The sequence below is a fragment of the Spermophilus citellus genome (genome assembly GCF_964194105.1).
Source record: "Spermophilus citellus genome assembly, chromosome: 12".
Lineage (NCBI taxonomy): Eukaryota > Metazoa > Chordata > Mammalia > Rodentia > Sciuridae > Spermophilus > Spermophilus citellus.
In genome coordinates this window covers 9,786,564-9,807,025 of record NC_138198.1, presented here as the reverse complement: position 1 = coordinate 9,807,025, position 20,462 = coordinate 9,786,564, and the positions used below count along the sequence as shown (strand labels likewise).

General features: G+C 36.8%; 1 protein-coding gene across 1 annotated transcript in view; it reads left to right on the top strand.

The window, feature by feature from the left end:
* LOC308631511 (serine palmitoyltransferase 1-like) overlaps positions 1–20,462 on the top strand; it is a 58,636-nt gene that overhangs the window by 5,306 nt on the left and 32,868 nt on the right. The window contains exons 4-5 of the mRNA XM_081262804.1: positions 18,139–18,232; positions 19,201–19,273. Of these exons, the coding sequence (XP_081118930.1) occupies positions 18,139–18,232; positions 19,201–19,273 (167 nt within the window). The remainder of the gene's footprint in view (positions 1–18,138; positions 18,233–19,200; positions 19,274–20,462) is intronic.

Sequence of the window (20,462 nt, the reverse complement as noted above, 5' to 3'; positions counted from 1 at the left end):
TAATTCCAGAACATTTTCATCACTTCCAAAAAAATATCCCAAACCTATTAGCAGTCGTGCTCCATTCCTTCCTATTCCTCCCCATATACCCAATCCTGGCAATCATTAATCCACTTGTATTATTTACCTATTCTGGATATTTCATATAAAATAAATCATACAATATGTAACATTTGGTGTCTTGCTCATTTTACTTGTGATCATCCTATTGTAGCATATATTAGTCATTTTTATGACTAATTACTGTTCCTTCATATGAATATATCACTTTATATATTCATCAGTATTGTGCTTTTAGGAGTGTGGCATTTTGACAATGTTAATTCCGCCTATCCAAGAACATGAGATATCTTTCCATCTTTTAAGGTCTTCAATTTCTTTAGTGGTCTGTAGCTTTCATTGTAGAGGTCTTTCACCTCTTTTGTTGGAATGATTCCCAAGTATTTTTTTTTTTAATGAGGCTATTGTGAATAAGATTGTTTATTCCTAATTTCCCTTTCAGTTGATTCATCACTGGTGTATAGGAACGCAACTGATTTATGGGTGTTAATTTTGTATCATGTTCTTTTGCTGAATTTGTTTAGGAGTTGTCAAAAGTTTTCTGGTGGAGTTTTTTGGGTCTTCTAAATATAGGATCTTCTTGTCAGCAAGTAAGAATAGTTTGAGCTCTTGTTTTCATACTCATATCCCTTTTATTTCATTCTTTTACCTAATTGCTCTGACTAGAGATTTGAAGACTGTTGAATAGAAGTGGTGAAAGAAAACATCCTCGTCTTGTTCCTGTTTTAGAGGGAATGCTTTCCGTTTTCTCTATTTAGAATGATGTTGGCCTTGAGTTTGTCATATATAGTTCTTGCAGTGTTGAGGTATGATCCTTTCATTCCTATTTTTTCTAGTGTTTTAATCATGAATAGATGCTGTGTTTTCTTAAATACTTTTTCTGCATCTATTGAGATAATTATGTGACTCTTGACTTTGAGTCTGTTGATGTGATGAATTATATTTATTGATTTCTGTGTGTTGAACCAACCTTGCATCCAAGGGAAAAACCCCACCTGGTCCTGGTGCATTATTGTTTTAGTATATTTTTGTATGTGATTTACAGCTTTTTATTAAGAACTTTTATGTCTGCATTTATCAGGAATATTGGTCTGAAGTTTTCTTTCCATGATGTGTCTTTGTCTGATTTTGGTATCAAGGGTAATACATCTTCATAGAATGAGTTTGGAAGGATTCCCTCTTTTTCTGTTTCATGGAGTAATTTGTAGGATTGGTGTTAGTTCTTCTTTTAAAGGTCTGGTAGAACTTGGCTGAGAATATTTTTGGTCCTGGTCCTTTCTTTGTTGGTAGGCTTTTGATGGTGTCTTCAGTTTCATTACTTGAAATTGATCTGTTTATATGTTCTATGTCCTCCTGATTTAATTTGGGTAGGACATGTATCTCTAGGAGTTTATTGATGTCCTCAAGATTTTCTATTTTATTGGAATGTAAATTTTCGAAGTAGTTTTGAATTGTTTGTAATTCAGTAGTGTCTGTTGTAATATTTCTTTTTCATCATGAATTTTAGTAATTTGAGTTTTTTCTCTTTTTCTCTTCATTAGCTTGGCTAAGGGTTTATCAATTTTATTTATTTTTTTCAAAGAACGAACTTTTTGTTTCATTGGTTATTTAAATTGTTTTTTGTTTATTTCTATTTCATTGATTTCTGCTCTGATTTTAATTATTTCCTGTCTTTGACTGCTTTTGGTGTTGATTTGTTCTTCTCCTAGGGCTTCGGGGTGTAATATTAGATTATTTATTTGATGACTTTCTGTTCTTTTAATAAATAAGCTCAATGCAATGAACTTTCCTCTTAGAACTAATTTTATAGTATCTTAGAGATTTTGATGTTATGTCGCTATTCTTATTTACCTCTAAGAATTTTTTTTATTTAATCCTTGATCTTATCTCCAGGTGTTGAAGTAGCTTCTATTTTTTATTATATTATTGATTTCTAATTTCTTTCTATTATGATCTGATAGAATGCAAGGTATTAAGAGTTTCTTTGTGGCCTAAGATATGGTCTGTTTTAGAGAAGGATATTTGTTGCTGTTGAGAAGAAAGTATATTCAGGCATGATGGATGAAATATTCTGTGTCTTTTAAGTCTAAATGATTTATTGTATTTTTTAGTTCCTCACCTTCTTTATTTAGTTTTTGTATGGAGATTCTATCTGGTGATGAGAGAAGCATGTTAAAATCACCCAGTATTATTCTGTTGTGATCTGTTTGATTCTTGAAATTGAGAAGGGTTTGTTTGATATATGTAGGTGCTCCACTGTTTGGGGCAAAAATATGTACAGTTGTTATATCTTGATATATAATTCCTTAAACAGTATGAAATGACGTTCTTGATCCATTCTGATTAACTTCTGTTTAAAGATCACTTTCCTGATGATTAGGATAAAAAGCCTTGCTTATTTAGATGATGCATGTGCATGATGTTTATCTTAAATTTGTGGATGTCTTTGCCTATGAGCTGAGTCTCTTTGAGACAGCATGTGGTTAGGTCTTGTTTTTAATTCAGTCTGCCAGTCTGTCTTTTGATTGATGAGTTTAGACCATTTACAGTCAACATTATTATTATTTTTAAATTAAAAATAAAAATATTAAAAATAAAGCTGAAATATACTAATCAAACATCTTAATAGTGATCAATGAAAAATAACTGGCTTCCAAAATGCTAGAAGTGAGGAGAAAAAAATGAATATGTATAGGTCTCCATGAGCCATTCAGGTCACAATTAAACAGAAAAGAAAAAAAAAAATTTTAAATCTTGATCAAAAGTTAAAGAATTGCTTCCTTTGGAGTTCATATATTTCTCACCTTCCCTTCTCAGCAGTGTTAGTGTCTGGAGTGTGATGCCTGCTTCGCCCTCAGGGTGGGGTTGCTAGTATATAAGAGGAAATCCCATAGATACAATCCTGGAGGGGGAGTTTAGGCTTAGGAAGTCTCTAGGTTCTTGTTGAGTGGTGACTGATACGAAGATTTTAAATCTGTGTACCACTAGGGCCCTGCAGTTGCTGGTCCACACTGGAAGCCTAGACCCGGGGAATCTCCCCTGGGTTCTCCTGGTGCAGGGGAGAAGCTAATTCTTAAGTCCACTCCATCACCGGCAGACTCCACATTTCCTCATGTCTTCAGTCCCCAAACTCAGTCTCTCACATCCCACCCCTACCTTTTCGAATTCCTGGCCAGGTGCTAGTTTCCACAATAAGTATTCTCCACTGTAAACCCCTCTCCACATTTGATTTGCTTCTGGTCAGTTAGGCACACTCTGAGTTGTGCAGTGGGTTACCAGGCTTGTATTTCAGGCTAAACTCAGGTTTGCCAGGAATTAACCTTTCCAGCTGCTAAGCTCCGCAACTTCAAAATGGTTCCTTTCCTATCTTCCACAGGCTGCTGGGAGAGAGGTGGTTTCTTTACTGCACAATGATGTTGTTCAGCAGCCTTTTGGTTTAGTCAGGCAATGTATTTGATCTCTGATCTCTCCATACTCAGACACACCTCAGGCATCCTAAAAACGTGGTTTCCTTTATTCCCTTTTCTTTCCATGTTGCTTATGGAGGTGTCTCCAGCTGTTGCAGCTGTGGTGGCACTGGGGATTTCTTCCTTATTTTATTATATCCAACCTCCTGGATCCCCAATCTACTTTGAGTGTCCAGAATTAAAGCCCAGTATACTCTCCCTTTTTAAAATTCTTTGTCGCCCATCTTTCTAAGAAGTTGCCTGTTTTCCTGGTTTCACACCATGGAGCAGCCAGGAAAGTATCCTAGCAACTCTGTCTCTTCTGCCATCTTGAAAAATGGATTAGCCTCATCATATCTTTTACCTATTTTTTTCTGCTGGATTCCCAGTCTTCTTTTATGTAGCAGAAGTTATACATGCATTTTAGATTTTAATCATTAGTTTTTTGATGTAATACTCTATTGCATTGATTCTAAGACGTTTTGGGTTTTTTCCCCTATTTTGAGATCTCTGAAGTAGGAATGAATTATCAGTTGCTGAGAGTCATTGATGAGTCATTGTTGGCTAGAGATATTGTGGTTGTCATTGCCTATGTACTGATGAACTTGGTCTTGGCTCTCCCTACTGTCAGTGCTACTATAAAGTCACATGCACTGCTGGTCAGTAAGGCAACGTATGGCTGGAGAAATAGCCTGACCACACTGAGCAGATGAAGAGAGGATGCTGTGACTAAAACATGGCTTGAATATCAGTTTGTCAGACTACCTGTTGCCTTTGGACAGTGACAACTTACTTTATAGAAACATGTGATTTGATTGGGGGAAAGATGAAACTGTGAGATTGTTCCAGTAGGAAAATTTTAGCATCAAAACTTAAGAATGAAAGACAATAACAGCCCCGGGGGTCCCAAAGGCCGCCGCCGCCGCCTCCGGCGGAGCACCATAGAGCAGACTCTTCACCGCGCGAGTGACCCGCCGAGTTAAATGAAACAGCTGATAAGATGAGTGACAATTTAAAGTCCAAGTGATCCGAGAACACACACTGAGCCCTGATTGGCGGAATTCAAACTCCCGGTCACCTGCTTCCCGCAGACAAACAGCTATGACTCAGCATTAATCCATCCGGCTGAAACAACTGGTCAGCCCTTCTCATCCTACGAAGGTAAATGCCTACCGAGCCTTCATAGGTAGTGGCCACAGGTTTGAAACAGGGCTTGGGAGAGACAGTAAGGACCCACCCATTGCATTGGTCGCCCAGCAAAGGGAAACGAACTGTCGCCATTTGCAAGAGACACCACTATGGCAGAGAACTGACGTCATCAGACTGCTGCGGAGGAGATAACTTCATTGAAACCTGCAGCTACAGGTGTGTGATCCCCTAGCCTTCCCTCTCCACACATCGGAGAAACCATAAGGGCCCCTCCCAGCTCTCCCATAAGGGCCCCTCCCAGCTCTCCCGTGAGTGCTACAGCCAGCCCGAGGGAATCAGAGGTGGTGCGGGACCCGCGGCGCGGAACTACCGCTCCCACCAGGGCTGACTGCTGAGGTCTCTTGCACCAGCTACGGGGAAGTGGATACCGGAGGGCAAGTAAAATCCGCTGAGGATTCTCAGCCCCAAGCTCTACAAACTTAGGGTCTGAGGGAATGGCAAACTGGAAGAGACTGCCCAGTCGTTCATGAAAACAGGGCTCCCGGGAGCAGCAGACCTGGCATGTAGCCAGTATTGTCGTGAGAGGGGCCTGGCTAGAGGAAAAGTGGGAAGTGACTAGACAAAAGAGGAGGCCCTAGACACTCAGGATTGGAGACTCGCCCAGTCTGGGAGGAGCTGCTGCACAGTGATTGGTTCCTGCGTATTGACAGGAGAAACTTGACCTGGTGGGCACAGCGCCACCTACTGGAAGACAAGTTAATCAAACTCTAAGACGGCATTTATTAGGTTTTTTTTTTTTTTCTTTTCTCTTTTTTTTGATTTGGGTTTTATTTTCATTTTTCTTTCTTGTTGTTTTATTAATTTTTTTTACAAAATATATTTTTTTAATTTTTTTATACTAATTTTAATTTTAATTTTTTTTAATTATTATTACTATTTTTTTTTAATTTTTTTCTTTTTTCAGTTCCTATTTTTTTCTTCTTTAGTCCTTTCATTTTTTCGTATCCCCCTTTCCTTGAATTCTACCTGCCTACTCTCATTCTCTTTAGTGACTTCTTCCCTTCCCTTCAAATACCTTTCCTCCCAAGCATCAAATTAATTTATAGGAGTAAACACTAACTCACAAGTCAAACAGAACAAGAAGTAACATGAGCAGCTTCAAAAAACAAGGAAGAAAAGGAGTACAAACAATGCAGGACAGCCTAAATATTCAGGAGGACCTAGAGTCATCAGAAAAATGGTCATATAAAGAACTCAAGGAACACCTTAGACAGATGGAATGGAACCTTAAAGAGGATACAAGACAGCAAATTCAAGCAGCGAAAGAACACATTGAGAATGAATTTCATGAACAGATAAAAGAAGAAGTTAAGCATCTTTATCAGGAGATAGAGATTATAAAAAATAATCAAACAATAATTCTAGAAATGAAGGAAACGATAAACCAAATTAAAAACTCAATTGAGAGTATCACTAACAGAGTGGAGCAAGTAGAAGCCAGAACGTCAGATAATGAAGACAAAATATATCATCTTGAAAAGAGTCTAGCCAACTCAGAAAGGCTGGTAAAAAAACATGAGAAAAACATCCAAGAGTTATGGGATAACATAAAAAAACCAAACTTACGAGTCATCGGGATAGAAGAAGGTACAGAGATTCAAACCAAGGGAATGAGTAACCTGCTGAATGAAATAATTACAGAAAACTTTCCAGAAATAAAAAAGGAAACAGATATACAAATTGAAGATGCATACAGGACACCGAGCACACAAAATCACAGTAGACCAACGCCAAGACACATTGTTATGAAGATATCCAATATACAGAACAAAGAGAAAATATTAAAAGCTACAAGAGAAAGGAGACAGATTACATTCAGGGGTAAACCAATAAGGTTAACAACGGATTTTTCATCACAGACACTGAAAGCAAGAAGGTCATGGAACAATGTATTTCAAACACTGAAAGACAATGGATGCCAACCAAGAATTCTGTATCCAGCAAAATTAAGCTTCAGGTATGACAACGAAGTAAAAATCTTTCATGATAAACAAAAGTTAAAAGAATTTGCAGCCAGAAAACCAGCATTGCAAAGCATTTTGAGCAAAACACTACACGAGGAAGAAATGAAAAACAATAACCAAAACCATCAGTGGGAAGTGCCTCAGTAAAGACAGAGGGCAAGGGGAAAGACAATCATGGAGAAACAAACTAAAATTTTTTAAAAAAAGGATAAACAATCAAACATGGATGGAAGTTCAAACCATATATCAATAGTAACTCTGAATGTTAATGGCTTAAACTCTCCAATAAAGCGACATAGGCTGGTATCATGGATTAAAAAAACAAGTCCAACAATATGCTGCCTCCAGGAGACACATCTGATTGGAAAAGACATACACAGGCTGAAGGTGAAAGGATGGGAAAAAATATACCACGCACACGGTCCTCGTAAGCAAGCAGGGGTGGCCATCCTCATATCGAATAAAATCGACTTCAAGACTAAGTTAATCAAAAGGGATAAAGAAGGTTATTATATACTGTTAAAAGGAACCATTCACCAACAAGACATAACAATTATCAATATTTACGCACCAAATAATGGTGCTGCGACATTCATAAAACAAATTCTCCTCAAGTTCAAGAATCAAATAGACCACAACACAATAATTATGGGAGACTTCAACACACCTCTCTCACCATTGGACAGATCCTCTAAACAAAAGTTGAATAAAGAAACTATAGAACTCAATACCACAATCAATAACCTAGACTTAACCGACTTATATAGAATATATCAACCATCATCAAATGGCTATACTTTTTTCTCAGCAGCACATGGATCCTTCTCAAAAATAGACCATATATTATGCCATAGGGCAACCCTCAGTAAATATAAAGGGGTGGAGATAATACCATGCATTTTATCTGATCATAATGGAATGAAACTGGAAATCAATGATAAAAGAAGGAAGAAAAATCCTACATCACATGGAAAATGAACAATGTTACTGAATGATCAATGGGTTACAGAAGACATGAAGGAGGAAATCAAAAAATTCTTAGAGATAAACGAAAATACAGACACAACATATCGGAATCTATGGGACACAATGAAAGCAGTTTTAAGAGGAAAATTCATCGCCTGGTGGTCATTCCTCAAAAAAAGAAAAAACCAACAAATAAATGAGCTCACACTCCAACTCAAAGCCCTAGAAAAGGAAGAGCAAAACAACAGCAAATGTAGCAGAAGGCAAGAAATAATTAAAATCAGAGCGGAAATCAATGAAATTGAAACAAAAGAAACTATTGAAAAAATTAACAAAACTAAAAGTTGGTTCTTCGAAAAAATAAATAAGATCGACAGACCTTTAGCCATGCTAACGAAGAGAAGACGACAGAGGACTCAAATTACTAACATACGGGATGAAAAAGGCAATATCACAACACATGCTACAGAAATACAGAACACAATTAGAAATTATTTTGAAAACCTATATTCCAATAAAATAGAAGATAGTGAAGACATCGATAAATTTCTTAAGTCATATGATTTTCCCAGACTGAGTCAGGAGGATACACACAATCTGAACAGACCAATATCAATGGATGAAATTGAAGAAGCCATCAAAAGACTACCAACCAAGAAAAGCCCAGGACCGGATGGGTATACAGCGGAGTTTTACAAAACCTTTAAAGAAGAATTAATACCAATACTTTTCAAGTTATTTCAGGAAATAGAAAAAGAGGGAGCTCTTACAAATTCATTCTATGAGGCCAACATCACCCTGATTCCGAAACCAGACAAAGACACCTCAAAGAAAGAAAACTACAGACCAATATCTCTAATGAACCTAGATGCAAAAATCCTCAATAAAATTCTGGAGAATCGAATACAAAAACACATCAAAAAAATTGTGCACCATGATCAAGTAGGATTCATCCCTGGGATGCAAGGATGGTTCAACATACGGAAATTGATAAATGTTATTCACCACATCAATAGACTTAAAGATAAGAACCATATGATCATCTCGATAGATGCAGAGAAAGCATTTGACAAAGTACAGCATCCCTTTATGTTCAAAACATTAGAAAAACTAGGGATAACAGGAACTTACCTTGACATTGTAAAAGCTATCTATGCTAAGCCTCAGGCTAGCATCATTCTGAATGGACAAAAGTTGAAGGCATTCCCTCTAAAATCCGGAACAAGACAGGGATGCCCTCTATCTCCACTTCTATTCAATATAGTTCTCGAAACACTGGCCAGAGCAATTAGACAGACGAAAGAAATTAAAGGCATAAAAATTGGAAAAGAAGAACTTAAATTATCACTATTTGCAGATGACATGATTCTATACCTAGAAGACCCAAAAGGGTCTACAAAGAAACTACTAGAACTAATAAATGAATTCAGCAAAGTGGCAGGATATAAAATCAACACGCATAAATCAAAGGCATTTCTGTATATCGGCGACAAAACTTTGAAACGGAAATGAGGAAAAACACTCCATTCACAATATCCTCAAAAAAAATAAAATACTTGGGAATCAACCTAACAAAAGAGGTTAAAGATTTATACAATGAAAACTACAGAACCCTAAAGAGAGAAGTAGAAGAAGATCTTAGAAGATGGAAAAATATACCCTGTTCATGGATAGGCAGAATTAACATCATCAAAATGGCGATATTACCAAAAGTTCTCTATAGATTTAATGCAATGCCAATCAAAATCCCAACGGCATTTCTTGTAGAAATAGATAAAGCAATCATGAAATTCATATGGAAAAATAAAAGACCTAGGATAGCAAAAGCAATTCTAAGCAGGAAGTGTGAATCAGGTGGTATAGCAATACCAGATTTCAAACTATATTACAGAGCAATAGTGACAAAGACAGCATGGTACTGGTACCAAAACAGGTGGGTGGACCAATGGTATAGAATAGAGGACACAGAGACTAATCCACAAAGTTACAACTACCTTATATTTGATAAAGGGGCTAAAAGCATGCAATGGAGGAAGGATAGCATCTTCAACAAATGGTGTTGGGAAAACTGGAAATCCATATGCAACAAAATGCAACTGAATCCCTTTCTCTCGCCATGCACAAAAGTTAACTCAAAATGGATCAAGGAGCTTGATATCAAACCAGAGACTCTGCGTCTGATAGAAGAAAAAGTTGGCTCCGATCTACAGATTGTGGGGTCGGGCTTCAAATTCCTTAATAGGACACCCATAGCACAAGAGTTAACAACTAGAATCAACAAATGGGACTTAATTAAACTTAAAAGTTTTTTCTCAGCAAAAGAAACAATAAGAGAGGTAAATAGGGAGCCTACATCCTGGGAACAAATTTTTACTCCTCACACTTCAGATAGAGCCCTAATATCCAGAGTATACAAAGAACTCAAAAAATTAGACAATAAGGTAACAAATAACCCAATCAACAAATGGGCCAAGGACCTGAACAGACACTTCTCAAAGGAGGATATACAATCAATCAACAAGTACATGAAAAAATGCTCACCATCTCTAGCAGTCAGAGAAATGCAAATCAAAACCACCCTAAGATACCATCTCACTCCAGTAAGATTGGCAGCCACTATGAAGTCAAACAACAACAAGTGCTGGCGAGGATGTGGAGAAAAGGGTACACTTGTACATTGCTGGTGGGACTGCAAATTGGTGCGGCCAATTTGGAAAGCAGTTTGGAGATTCCTGGGAAAGATGGGAATGGAACCACTATTTGACCCTGCTATTGCCCTTCTCGGACTATTCCCTGAATACCTTCAAAGAGCATGCTACAGGGATACTGCCACATCGATGTTCATAGCAGCACAATTCACAATAGCTAGACTGTGGAACCAACCCAGATGCCCTTCAGTAGATGAATGGATAAAAAAAAAATGTGGCATCTATACACAATGGAGTACTATGCAGCAATAAAAAATGACAAAATCATAGAATTTGCAGGGAAATAGATGGCACTAGAGCAGATTATGCTTAGTGAAGCTAGCCAATCCCTAAAAAACAAATACCAAATGTCTTCTTTGATATAATGAGAGCAACTATGGACAGAGCAGGGAGGAAGAGTAGGAAGAAAAGATTAACATTAAACAGAGACATGAGATGGGAGGGAAAGGGAGAGAAAAAGGAAATTGCATGGAAATGAAGGGAGACCCTCATTGCTATACAAAATTACATATAAGACGTTGTGAGGGGAATGGGAAAATAAACAAGGAGAGAAATGAATTACAGTAGATGGGGTAGAGAGAGAAGTTGGGAGGGGAGGAGAGGGGGGATAGTAGGGGATAGGAAAGGTAGCAGAATACAACAGTTACTAATAGGGCATTATGTAAAATTGTGGATGTGTAACCGACGTGATTCTGCAATCTGCATTTGGGGTAAAATTGGGGGTTCATAACCCACTTCAATCTAATGTATGAAATATGATATGTCAAGAGCTTTGTAATGTTGTGAACAACCAATAAAAAAAAAAGAAAAAAAAAAGAAAGACAATAACAATAATAGGTCGTCTAGGGGTGCTTTAAAAATGCTAAAATACACTTGACAGCACAAGGAGGATATTGCTGAATACCCAGCATACTGATGATTCCGCAGAAGAGAAAGACAACTGGATAAAGAGGTTTAGGTATATTTTGATGTATCTATTATATTTTCCTTTCCATAAGTATAAAAGCAGTATGACAAAGATCTGTGTCTAAGAATGACTAATAAACCTTTTTGTTAAATATAAACTAAATAGGTCTACATGAGAAAAATATATTCTTTCATTTTAATCGACATTGTTTTTCTTCCATAGTGATAGATAAAATATAATTGATGACCTCTTAGATTCAGTATAATATAATAAATCTCTATCACCTGTTACTTTGGTATCACGAAAACAAATTCCTTAATTTTGACTTGGTCCAATGCATCCAGTGTGGCATTGTTTTGTTATTTGGAGGCTTTTATGTACTTAAAGAAGTCAATTCCAAAGTCACAAGATATTTTTAAAAAGCTAACAGGATCTTTTTAAAAATATTTTTCACGTTCTTGTACTGGTAGTTTGACTTTGCCCAAATAGAGAAATTTATGTGTAACCTAGTAATTTGTGGGGCACCTGCTCTCATTTTCACGTATTTTTATGTATACAATTTCCTGCATTCCGTGTTCTTATGTCTCTTTGCCTGTCTGCACCAGTGCCAAATCTAGCACTACCAGGGTCTGAAATATTTACTGCTTCTTTGTGTAAAGTACTTTCTTCCCCTTTTCTTTTTGGGCATTACTGGGTATTCTACCCAGGGCATCGTACATGCTAGATAAGTACTCTACCACTGAGCTACACTCTCGGCCGTTTTTAAATTTTATTTTGAGACAGAATTTCACTAAGGATCTTATGTTTTATTATAAGACAGCATCCTGCCTGGCCTCAAACTTGAAATCCTCCTGCCTCTGGTGGGATTACTGATATGTGCCACCTTCTTCCTTCTGAGTTTAGTTTACTTATTTTATCCTTCCATGTAATTTTGAAGTTTGTAGAGATAATAGTTTTTGCCTCATGATACAGTATGGCCTTTATTAATATGATGAGCAATAAAAAAAATCAAGCATTCTTGTTTTGTTCCTGTTGTTGCAGAATATTTCTCCATTAATTTCCACTTAATATTTATAGATTTGGGGTATATATTATCTTCTCAGTTTGAGAACATACTTTTCTGATCTTAGTTTTCTAAGAATTTTAATTTTAAAATAAATATTGGATTTTATCAAATATCATTTCTGTCTCTATTAAGAGCATTCATAATTTTCTTTATTTCATTATATATCATGTATTTTTCTCAAATTGAATGATGCTTCCTGATATTTAACTTTCTTCTACATCTTTTAGATTCACACTGTTCTTTTTCTGATACAGTTGAACTCACAAAATACACATTTTTAACGTTTTCTAGTACTAATTCACAGTCAGTTTTCCAAAACCTTTAGAGTGGAGAATTCAGAATTATTTAGGTTTTGAAATATAATGAAGTACTTATTCCTTATTAGAGAACCACTTTTTCTTGAAGCCTGGGGCAGCATCCCATGTGAATATTTGCACTCAGTGGAATAAGTAAAAGCAATAAATAGTTCATCATCAGTTTAGGACAGGTTTTAGTGCCAAATGAATTTGTGGCAAACTTTAAAAACTCCTGTATCTGTGTTGAGGGCTATAAATTCCCTTACAAATACTATTAACCTATATTTTTAATATATGTGTTATTCAGATCTAAGTATTTTCTAATTTTCATTCTGATATTTTCCTTTAACCAAAGCATAAGTGTTTTCCCTGAACTTTGTTCTTCTCAGTAATTTATAATTTATTGACTATGATCATAAAGTGTTGTGGATGATATCCTTTCTGAATGAGACTAGTGCTCTTGTTGAGATTCACTTTTGTCTTTATTGAGAGTTTGTGCAAATGTTAAAGTTATATTGTGTGTTACATATGCAGATCTTTATCTTGTGGGTTTGAAAGTATGTTGCTAGGTGTCTTAGGGCTCAGTATTTTTTAGTGGTTTTGAATGTTCCTTTTGTCATCTTGTAGCAGCTTTCCTCATTTTTCTAATAATACTTTTTATCTTAAAGTCTGTCTGATAGCACTGTAGCTATACCAGCTTAGTTTTAACAAGTAATTAATAATTTAGTTAATAAGTAATTAATAATTATCATTCTCTCTTCTGTTTTCAACTTTACTCTTGTTTATTTTGTGCATAATTGGGTTTTAAAAGCCCAATCAGTATCTTCGTCTTTTTTCAACAATTTAGTTATAGATGGACACAATAACTTTATTTTGTTTATTTTTATGTGGTGCCAAGAATCAAACCCACTGCCTTACTTGTGCTAGGCAAGTGCTCTACCACTGAGATACAACCCCAGTCCAGTATCTTCATCTTTTAACTGAGGGGTTTGAATACATTTATTGTGATTACTAAGTTATTTGTATAATAAATATTAATACTGCTGAAATATGAGATAATTCATAATTTTCCTAGTAAAATTTAAGGTATTTTTTGGCCACTTTGCTATGTAAAATTAAATGGATATATAAGAAATAGCCAAAAATAATCTATCTAATTTAATCATACATATATTAAATCTCTTTGTACAAATAGTATTATTTGAAAATATTGCAATTCCCCTTACTTCATGCAGTAATCTTATTCTGATTCTTTACAGACACCTTGGATACCATATTTATCATTTTAATCACTTCAAAAATTAATTTTCCAGATGTCATTTTCACCTTCATTAATACTTGAGATCCATAATTTCTTTTTTTTTTTTTTTTTTTTTTTTTTTTGAGAGAGAGAGAGAATTTTTAATATTTATTTTTTAGTTCTCGGCGGACACAACATCTTTGTTGGTATGTGGTGCTGAGGATCGAACCCGGGCCGCACGCATGCCAGGCGAGCACGCTACCGCTTGAGCCACATCCCCAGCCCCAAGATCCATAATTTCTTAAATCTGTGTATTTTGCAGTATTTTACCCAAGTCTCAAATATTTATTCACTGTCACTCCTATACTTGACCCCTGTGGTAAAGTTTTTTGTTGTCTTTTTGTTTTAAAGGTTTATTTACTTGGTTGTGTAATACTTTCATTATGAAATCTTATTCCAAGGAATATATAATTTGGGTGGGAATTTATGCTATATTTATGTCAAATTATTTTACCTCTGTCTAAGAGAGAGGCGGAGAGAAGGAAAGAGGGAGGTAGAAAGAAGAAATTTGTTTCTTTTGACTACCTAAAAGTAGAATTGATAGAGATCATTTCTGGCAGTAGTTAGAATTCAGTTCTGCTCCTTATAATAGGAAATACAAACTTTCCTGGTTTGAATAAAATAGTTGTTAATTTCCCTTTGCCTACAGGTGAAGGGAGGGGACAGCTGCACAAATGTTCAGGGACCCAGGTTCCCATTCTGCTATTGTACTCTTGAGGTGTTGTGTGACTTCTATTGATAAGTCACCTAAGACAGAATGGTAAGCAGATCAAATTAGGTTATGTACATGTGTAAATATAATGCATTGACTCCCTCTGGCATATACAATTATAAGTCACCAATGAAATTTTTAAAAAATAAAAGTAGTTTTGGACTAGAAACAAGTTAGAGAACAGCCAGTCTTGTTATTCTAGTTTAATTTAAAATCCTAAAAAAAAAATAAAATAAAATAAACAAAAGAAAAGAGGTCCTTTCTGCTTTGCTTTGTCAGGTTGGTTAAGGCAGCACTGGCCACACCTAGTTGCGGGAACAACTGGAAAATGCCTCTGCTGTTCCAGGTGGCAGGGTAGAAATAAGAGAATACATGTTAGATTGGCAGCTCTTGATCTCTGCTGCTCGTGTTGCCCAAATAGCTGATGTAATTGCAGAAGTGCCGGGTAATGTGAGAGACTGAGGGCTCACCTATGTGGCTCTCTGTTACTGCAGGGATAAAAATTGGAGCAGATGACTTGTAGATTCTACTTTCAGCATCATCATTCTTAAATACCATGCTTTTACTGGTTTTATTTCTTTTTCCCCCTTGCATTCTGTTTTCCTGATCTCATTTTCTCAACTCACTTTTCTTCATTTCTTTCTTAACCCTCATATTTAACATAAGCATTTTCTGTCTAACTTTTAATCAGAATTTCTCATCTTACTGAACAGGACTGGGACTTTCTCCACTCTCTACCTCGGTTATTCCCAATTCTCACCCACTTCAGTTCCCCCAGTTTACACCCTCCTGGATTATTATTTTTGTGAAATACCACTTCTTACCTTTACCTGTTACCAGTTTCTTTGCTACTCTGTATTTATTGCTTTATCTATCCAACTTCTTTGGACTTAAAATGTTTTTTTCCTAAAATATATTCTCTGTTAGATCCTTCAGTAGGGGTTTGTAGAAGATAATCTCATCTCTTACTGAAAAATGTTTTCATTTTACCTTTTTGAGTAACAGAGAGAAATAAGTTCTAGATGGGTATTTTCCCTACAGCCCTTGGAAAATTTCACCATCACGTTTTTGTCACTATTTTGGTGAGGCTAATGTCAGTCTAATTGGTGCCCATCTTTTGTTTTTCCTAGTGGCTTTTACAATTGTTCTCTTTATTGGTAGAATTCTGCTGTTTGACTATATGTGTCTTTCTATAATTTATTCTTACCCTGTTAAGGTTTTTCCTTTTCAGTCTGATTCTAGTCCTAAATGAATTCTGAGAACTTTTTAGCTGTTATCTATTTGAAATGTTATCTCTTCCCTTTTCTTCTCCATTGTTTTATTTGGAACATCTGCCTAATGTTCTTTTTTTTTTTTTTTAGTTGCCAGTGGACTTTATTGATTCATTTATATGAAAAACAAACCCAGTTCCTCACGCATGTGAGGCAAGCGCTGTACCACTGAGCCACAACCCAGCCTTGTGCCTAATGTTCTTTTAACCTTTTCTTGGTATCCTTCATGTCCAGTATGTGCAGATTCCTATTTTTTCATTTCTTTATATTTCTCAGCTCTTTCATTTTCCATAGTGTCTGGGTATTTAATGTGTATCTTAGATTTCTAATTTTATTGACACTTAATTTTTATTTCTGGAAGTTACATATGGTTATTTTACACATCTATCTGCCTGTCCTTTTGTTCACAGTGCCTCAATCTTTCCTTGTGTTTATGCTTTTGATCCTTAACGCCTTCTTGTTCTGACACCTCAAGTTCTCAGGTGCTCGCCCCTCTGTACTCTTTTGTCTGCTGACTCTTGCTCATGGGAGGGTTGTGATTGTGATTGGGAAGAGTTTTCTCTTCCTTCCTTTTAAGTCCTCTGAAACCTTGATTGTGAAGGTATCTTTGGTCTGACTTGCTTCTGCAAGGTACCGTGTAGGGTTTTAGCTCCAAGATTCCTGTGTCTAGTACCTTGTTTGACTTATTCCAGCTAGCCTGCATGGAGGACAGGTAGGAGACTTTAGTTTGCACTGGATGCTGATTTCCTTTCCTTTCGTTCTCTAAGCACTAGACCAGAATACCAGCCCTACATCATGTCATGCTGCCCCCTGGCAGCTTAGGGCTATATAGTCTGGAGCTGTGGATGTACTTACTCTTGATATTTTATATTCTTTTTGTGTTACAGTGTTTATGGAATGACTTAAATTCTCAGAGCCAACAACCTCTAGTAAGGGTTTGTCTACTCAGGTGTTTTTGTTTGTCTTTTTGTGATGGCCAGCACCTCCACAATCAGGGAAGAGTTGGGGACACTCACAGAAGGCCCTGATAAGTAGGAAAGTAAATAACACTGGATTTGAAAGAAGCCCTCAAAGGCCCATGGAACAATGGAGATGTTTAGAGAGTATCTTTTATGGAGCATGCACTCCTATAATCACAGTTACCCTAAGAGAGAGATTCTCCCCCTAATTTAAAGGTGATGACCCTGATCATGGAGTCCAGGTGACATCCTAAGCATCCAGTGCTGTCAGCAGTCATAATGAAGATGGTGTCTATCTACAGTCCATTTTATTTTCACTGAGTCTTCTTGCCTTTGTATGGGTCAGTTTGCTTTTGTGAATTTACTTCAGACTGACTTTTCCTTCTCTGGTTTTCCAGTATTTTGTGTTATTTTTCTCATGAAATTACCAATTCTATTTGAGACTATCCACAGGAGCCACAATTCTCAGTCTTTTCTAGCTTCAGTGCATTTTATAGAGTGACCCAGTTCACGGGCTAATACAGAAACAAAACTGAAATCAGAGTTTGCTGGCATGCACGGTCCTTTCCCTCACCCTGTGCAATGGCTGTGTCTCCTTTGTTCCATTATATTCTTGTTCCCTTTAGTCAAAATAGGCTGGTTGTAATGAACATGGTCTCACAGTCCTTGAATAAATGGTTCGTGACCTGTAGTTTGACCCCATATTTTTTGAAGCATGGCTTATACTTCAGTGTATTCAGGAGAGGGCTTACCAGTACCCATTCTCCCATCTTAGCCATGCACGGATCAGTTTCCTAATTTGGGGGGAGATGGTAGGGTAAGGATGGGGAATCCCTATTATTTTTTTCATGACTTCTTATAGATAATGTTTATTTTTAAACATTAATCATAGCTTACTCTGCCTATTCTTGCTTTTGATCTTGATCATTTTATGTTTCCTGCCTATTTGTATAATTCCAGATATTTCTGAGATACTTTATTTAGCTACTTCTTTCTTAAGCAAAGTTTAAAACAAAGCAAAGATTTGCCATTTGTCCATCTCGGAATTCTAGCTCATTTTTCTTTTTTATTTAAGTAGTACATGGTAAGTTACTCAGAATAGAATCTATGGAAAGGTGTCTAGTTTTTACTTTCCTTTTACTCCTTAAAAATAAAAGAGAAGATTGGTATGCAAGTAGGGCAGAATGGCTACACTACTCTGTTGTGCCTACCACTAGGGTAGTATGTGACATGAATGTGTATTGAAGCATATCACTTTTGTCTCTTTTTCCTAGCCCTCCAAGCCACAACATTGTGGTGAATGGGAAAGAATGTGTGAACTTTGCGTCCTTTAATTTTCTTGGATTGCTGGATAATCCTAGGGTTAAGGTGAGTAGCACATAATGCTGAAGTGTGCAGAACTGTGGGTGCCTTAGAACATGCCATATCAGGCTCCTGTTCCCAAATGCCCCAAGACACATATAACATTACTGACTTAAGAAACAGAACATAAAATAAAAGGTAAGTGTGGACTATCAGAAGGGATGTGTAAGCATTTTCCATTATGCTTTGTTTGACAGACCATAACCTGGACTTAGACAAAGGGAAGCAAGAATGTCTAATAGTGCCAGGTGCAGGGCACATGCCTGTAATCCCAGCGGCTTGGAGGCTGAGGCAGGAGGATCATGAGTTCAAAGTCAGCCTCAACAGTAGTGAGGCTCTGAGCAACTCAAGTGAGACCTTGTCTCTAATTAAAATATAAAATAAGGTTGGGTATGTGGCTCGGTGGTTGAGTGCCCCTTTGTTCAATCAGCAGTACCAAAAAAAAAAAAAAAAAAAGAATGTCTCATAGAGCTTAGTGTGGGTGACAGCGAAGTACCAAGTAAACCAGACTTGAATTAGTCAGAAAGGTGCTAGGGATTTATTCCCAATATTGGGATTGTGAAGTAGCAAACATTTTTCAGGAAAGACTTAGATCCACAATGTAAAAAATATAAAGGCATTTGGTTAACCAGGTTTTGAGAGTCAAGCTAATATAACTGTTCCATGTTTTAAGTCATACACCTGAGTCTTCACACCTATAGTTTTCTTACATCCTATTAGAGTTGTCTTAGTCCTGGGCTGGGGTTGTGGCTAGTGGTAGAGCACTTGCCTAGCATGTATGAGGCACTGGTTTCAATTCTCAGTGTCGCATATAAATAAAAAAAAAATAAAAAAGAATTATCTTGGTTCTAAGAAAGGAAGAGAAGTAGAGGAAGGATAAGGAACTGTGTGAGTTAAAGAATAAAAAGCATGAAAATGTTGATTTTTATACTTTTAGATAAATTATTAAAATATAAATTTTTCCTAAAATATAGGCAGCAGCTTTAGCATCTCTTAAGAAGTATGGAGTGGGAACCTGTGGCCCTAGAGGATTTTATGGCACTTTTGGTAAGTTGTTGTGATACTCTTGTTTTTAACACTTCTACTTTTAAGATTGATTTCAGAGCTCATTGGAATATATGATCAGTTTGGGTGTTAAGCTGACATGCGCAATATCTTACCTAACTTTCATTTTGTGGTTTGGAAGCATTGTTGGGAAGTGCACTGATCTGGGATTGAAAGTAACCTGTGGAAAAGAGCTGTGGGTGCCTTAGAACATGCCATATCGGGCTCCTGTTCCCAAATGCCCCAAGACACAGCAGTGTGGAGAATACGTTTGCATTGTGCATGCCAGCTGTTAGGAGAAGACCCATTTGCAGGTGGTGCTGTTCTCATAGTTGTCCAAGAACCCAGGTCTTCCCCATCTCTTTGCTCTAGTGTCTGAGGATATTGGCCTGGTCTTTGTGGTGGACACAAGTCACAGTATGGGGGAATAGAAGTGCAGGGTAGCTCTGAAGGAGAGGTGGCCTTGCACATCATTTCTACCCACTGTCCTCTGGTGACCACTAACTCCAGGCCATACCTAGCCACAAAGGGGGCTGGGAAAGAGCCCGAACTGGAAAAGAGCCCTAGCTGGGCACCATGTTCCAGGAAGAAAGGCAACAACAGATTTGCTGGTGGAGTTACAAGCTTTTTTCTTTCTGGAATGAAAGTTCTTTGACTTCTTTGTGTGATTATGACCCAAGGCAGGCTAATTAAATATTTGGGTAAGTGTATAACAAATGTCATGAGCTCCCTAACTTAGTCTTTAAGAAAGATCCTGGCATTTTATGGCTGTTTTTATTAAGCGTATGTTGGTCTTCTCATAACTGTTCAAATGACTGTATTCACTCTGGCGTACCCAGTGCCCAAGTGTGGGTTAGTAGATCAAGGGAGACATCGTCTGACTCCTACCCTTATTTGCATTTCTGGATCTTTCTGTTTATTTTGGTTTTAGTTTTAACAGTTAACTTGATTTTATGTAAGGGAACATCTTTCTTTATTCCTTGTTTGGTGGTTACATTATTTATTTCAAAAACAGAGTAATGTCCAAGAATCCTGCATCTTAATGGATCTTGAAAATCTTGCTTTTATCATCCCTCCCAACTACTCAGAAGAAGAAGAGAAATCCCAGAGAAGTTAAGCATCTTCCTCTCAGTCACACAGCTCATTAATTCAATCCTAAAATTAGACCCAGTGTCCTGACTCCCAGTCTTAA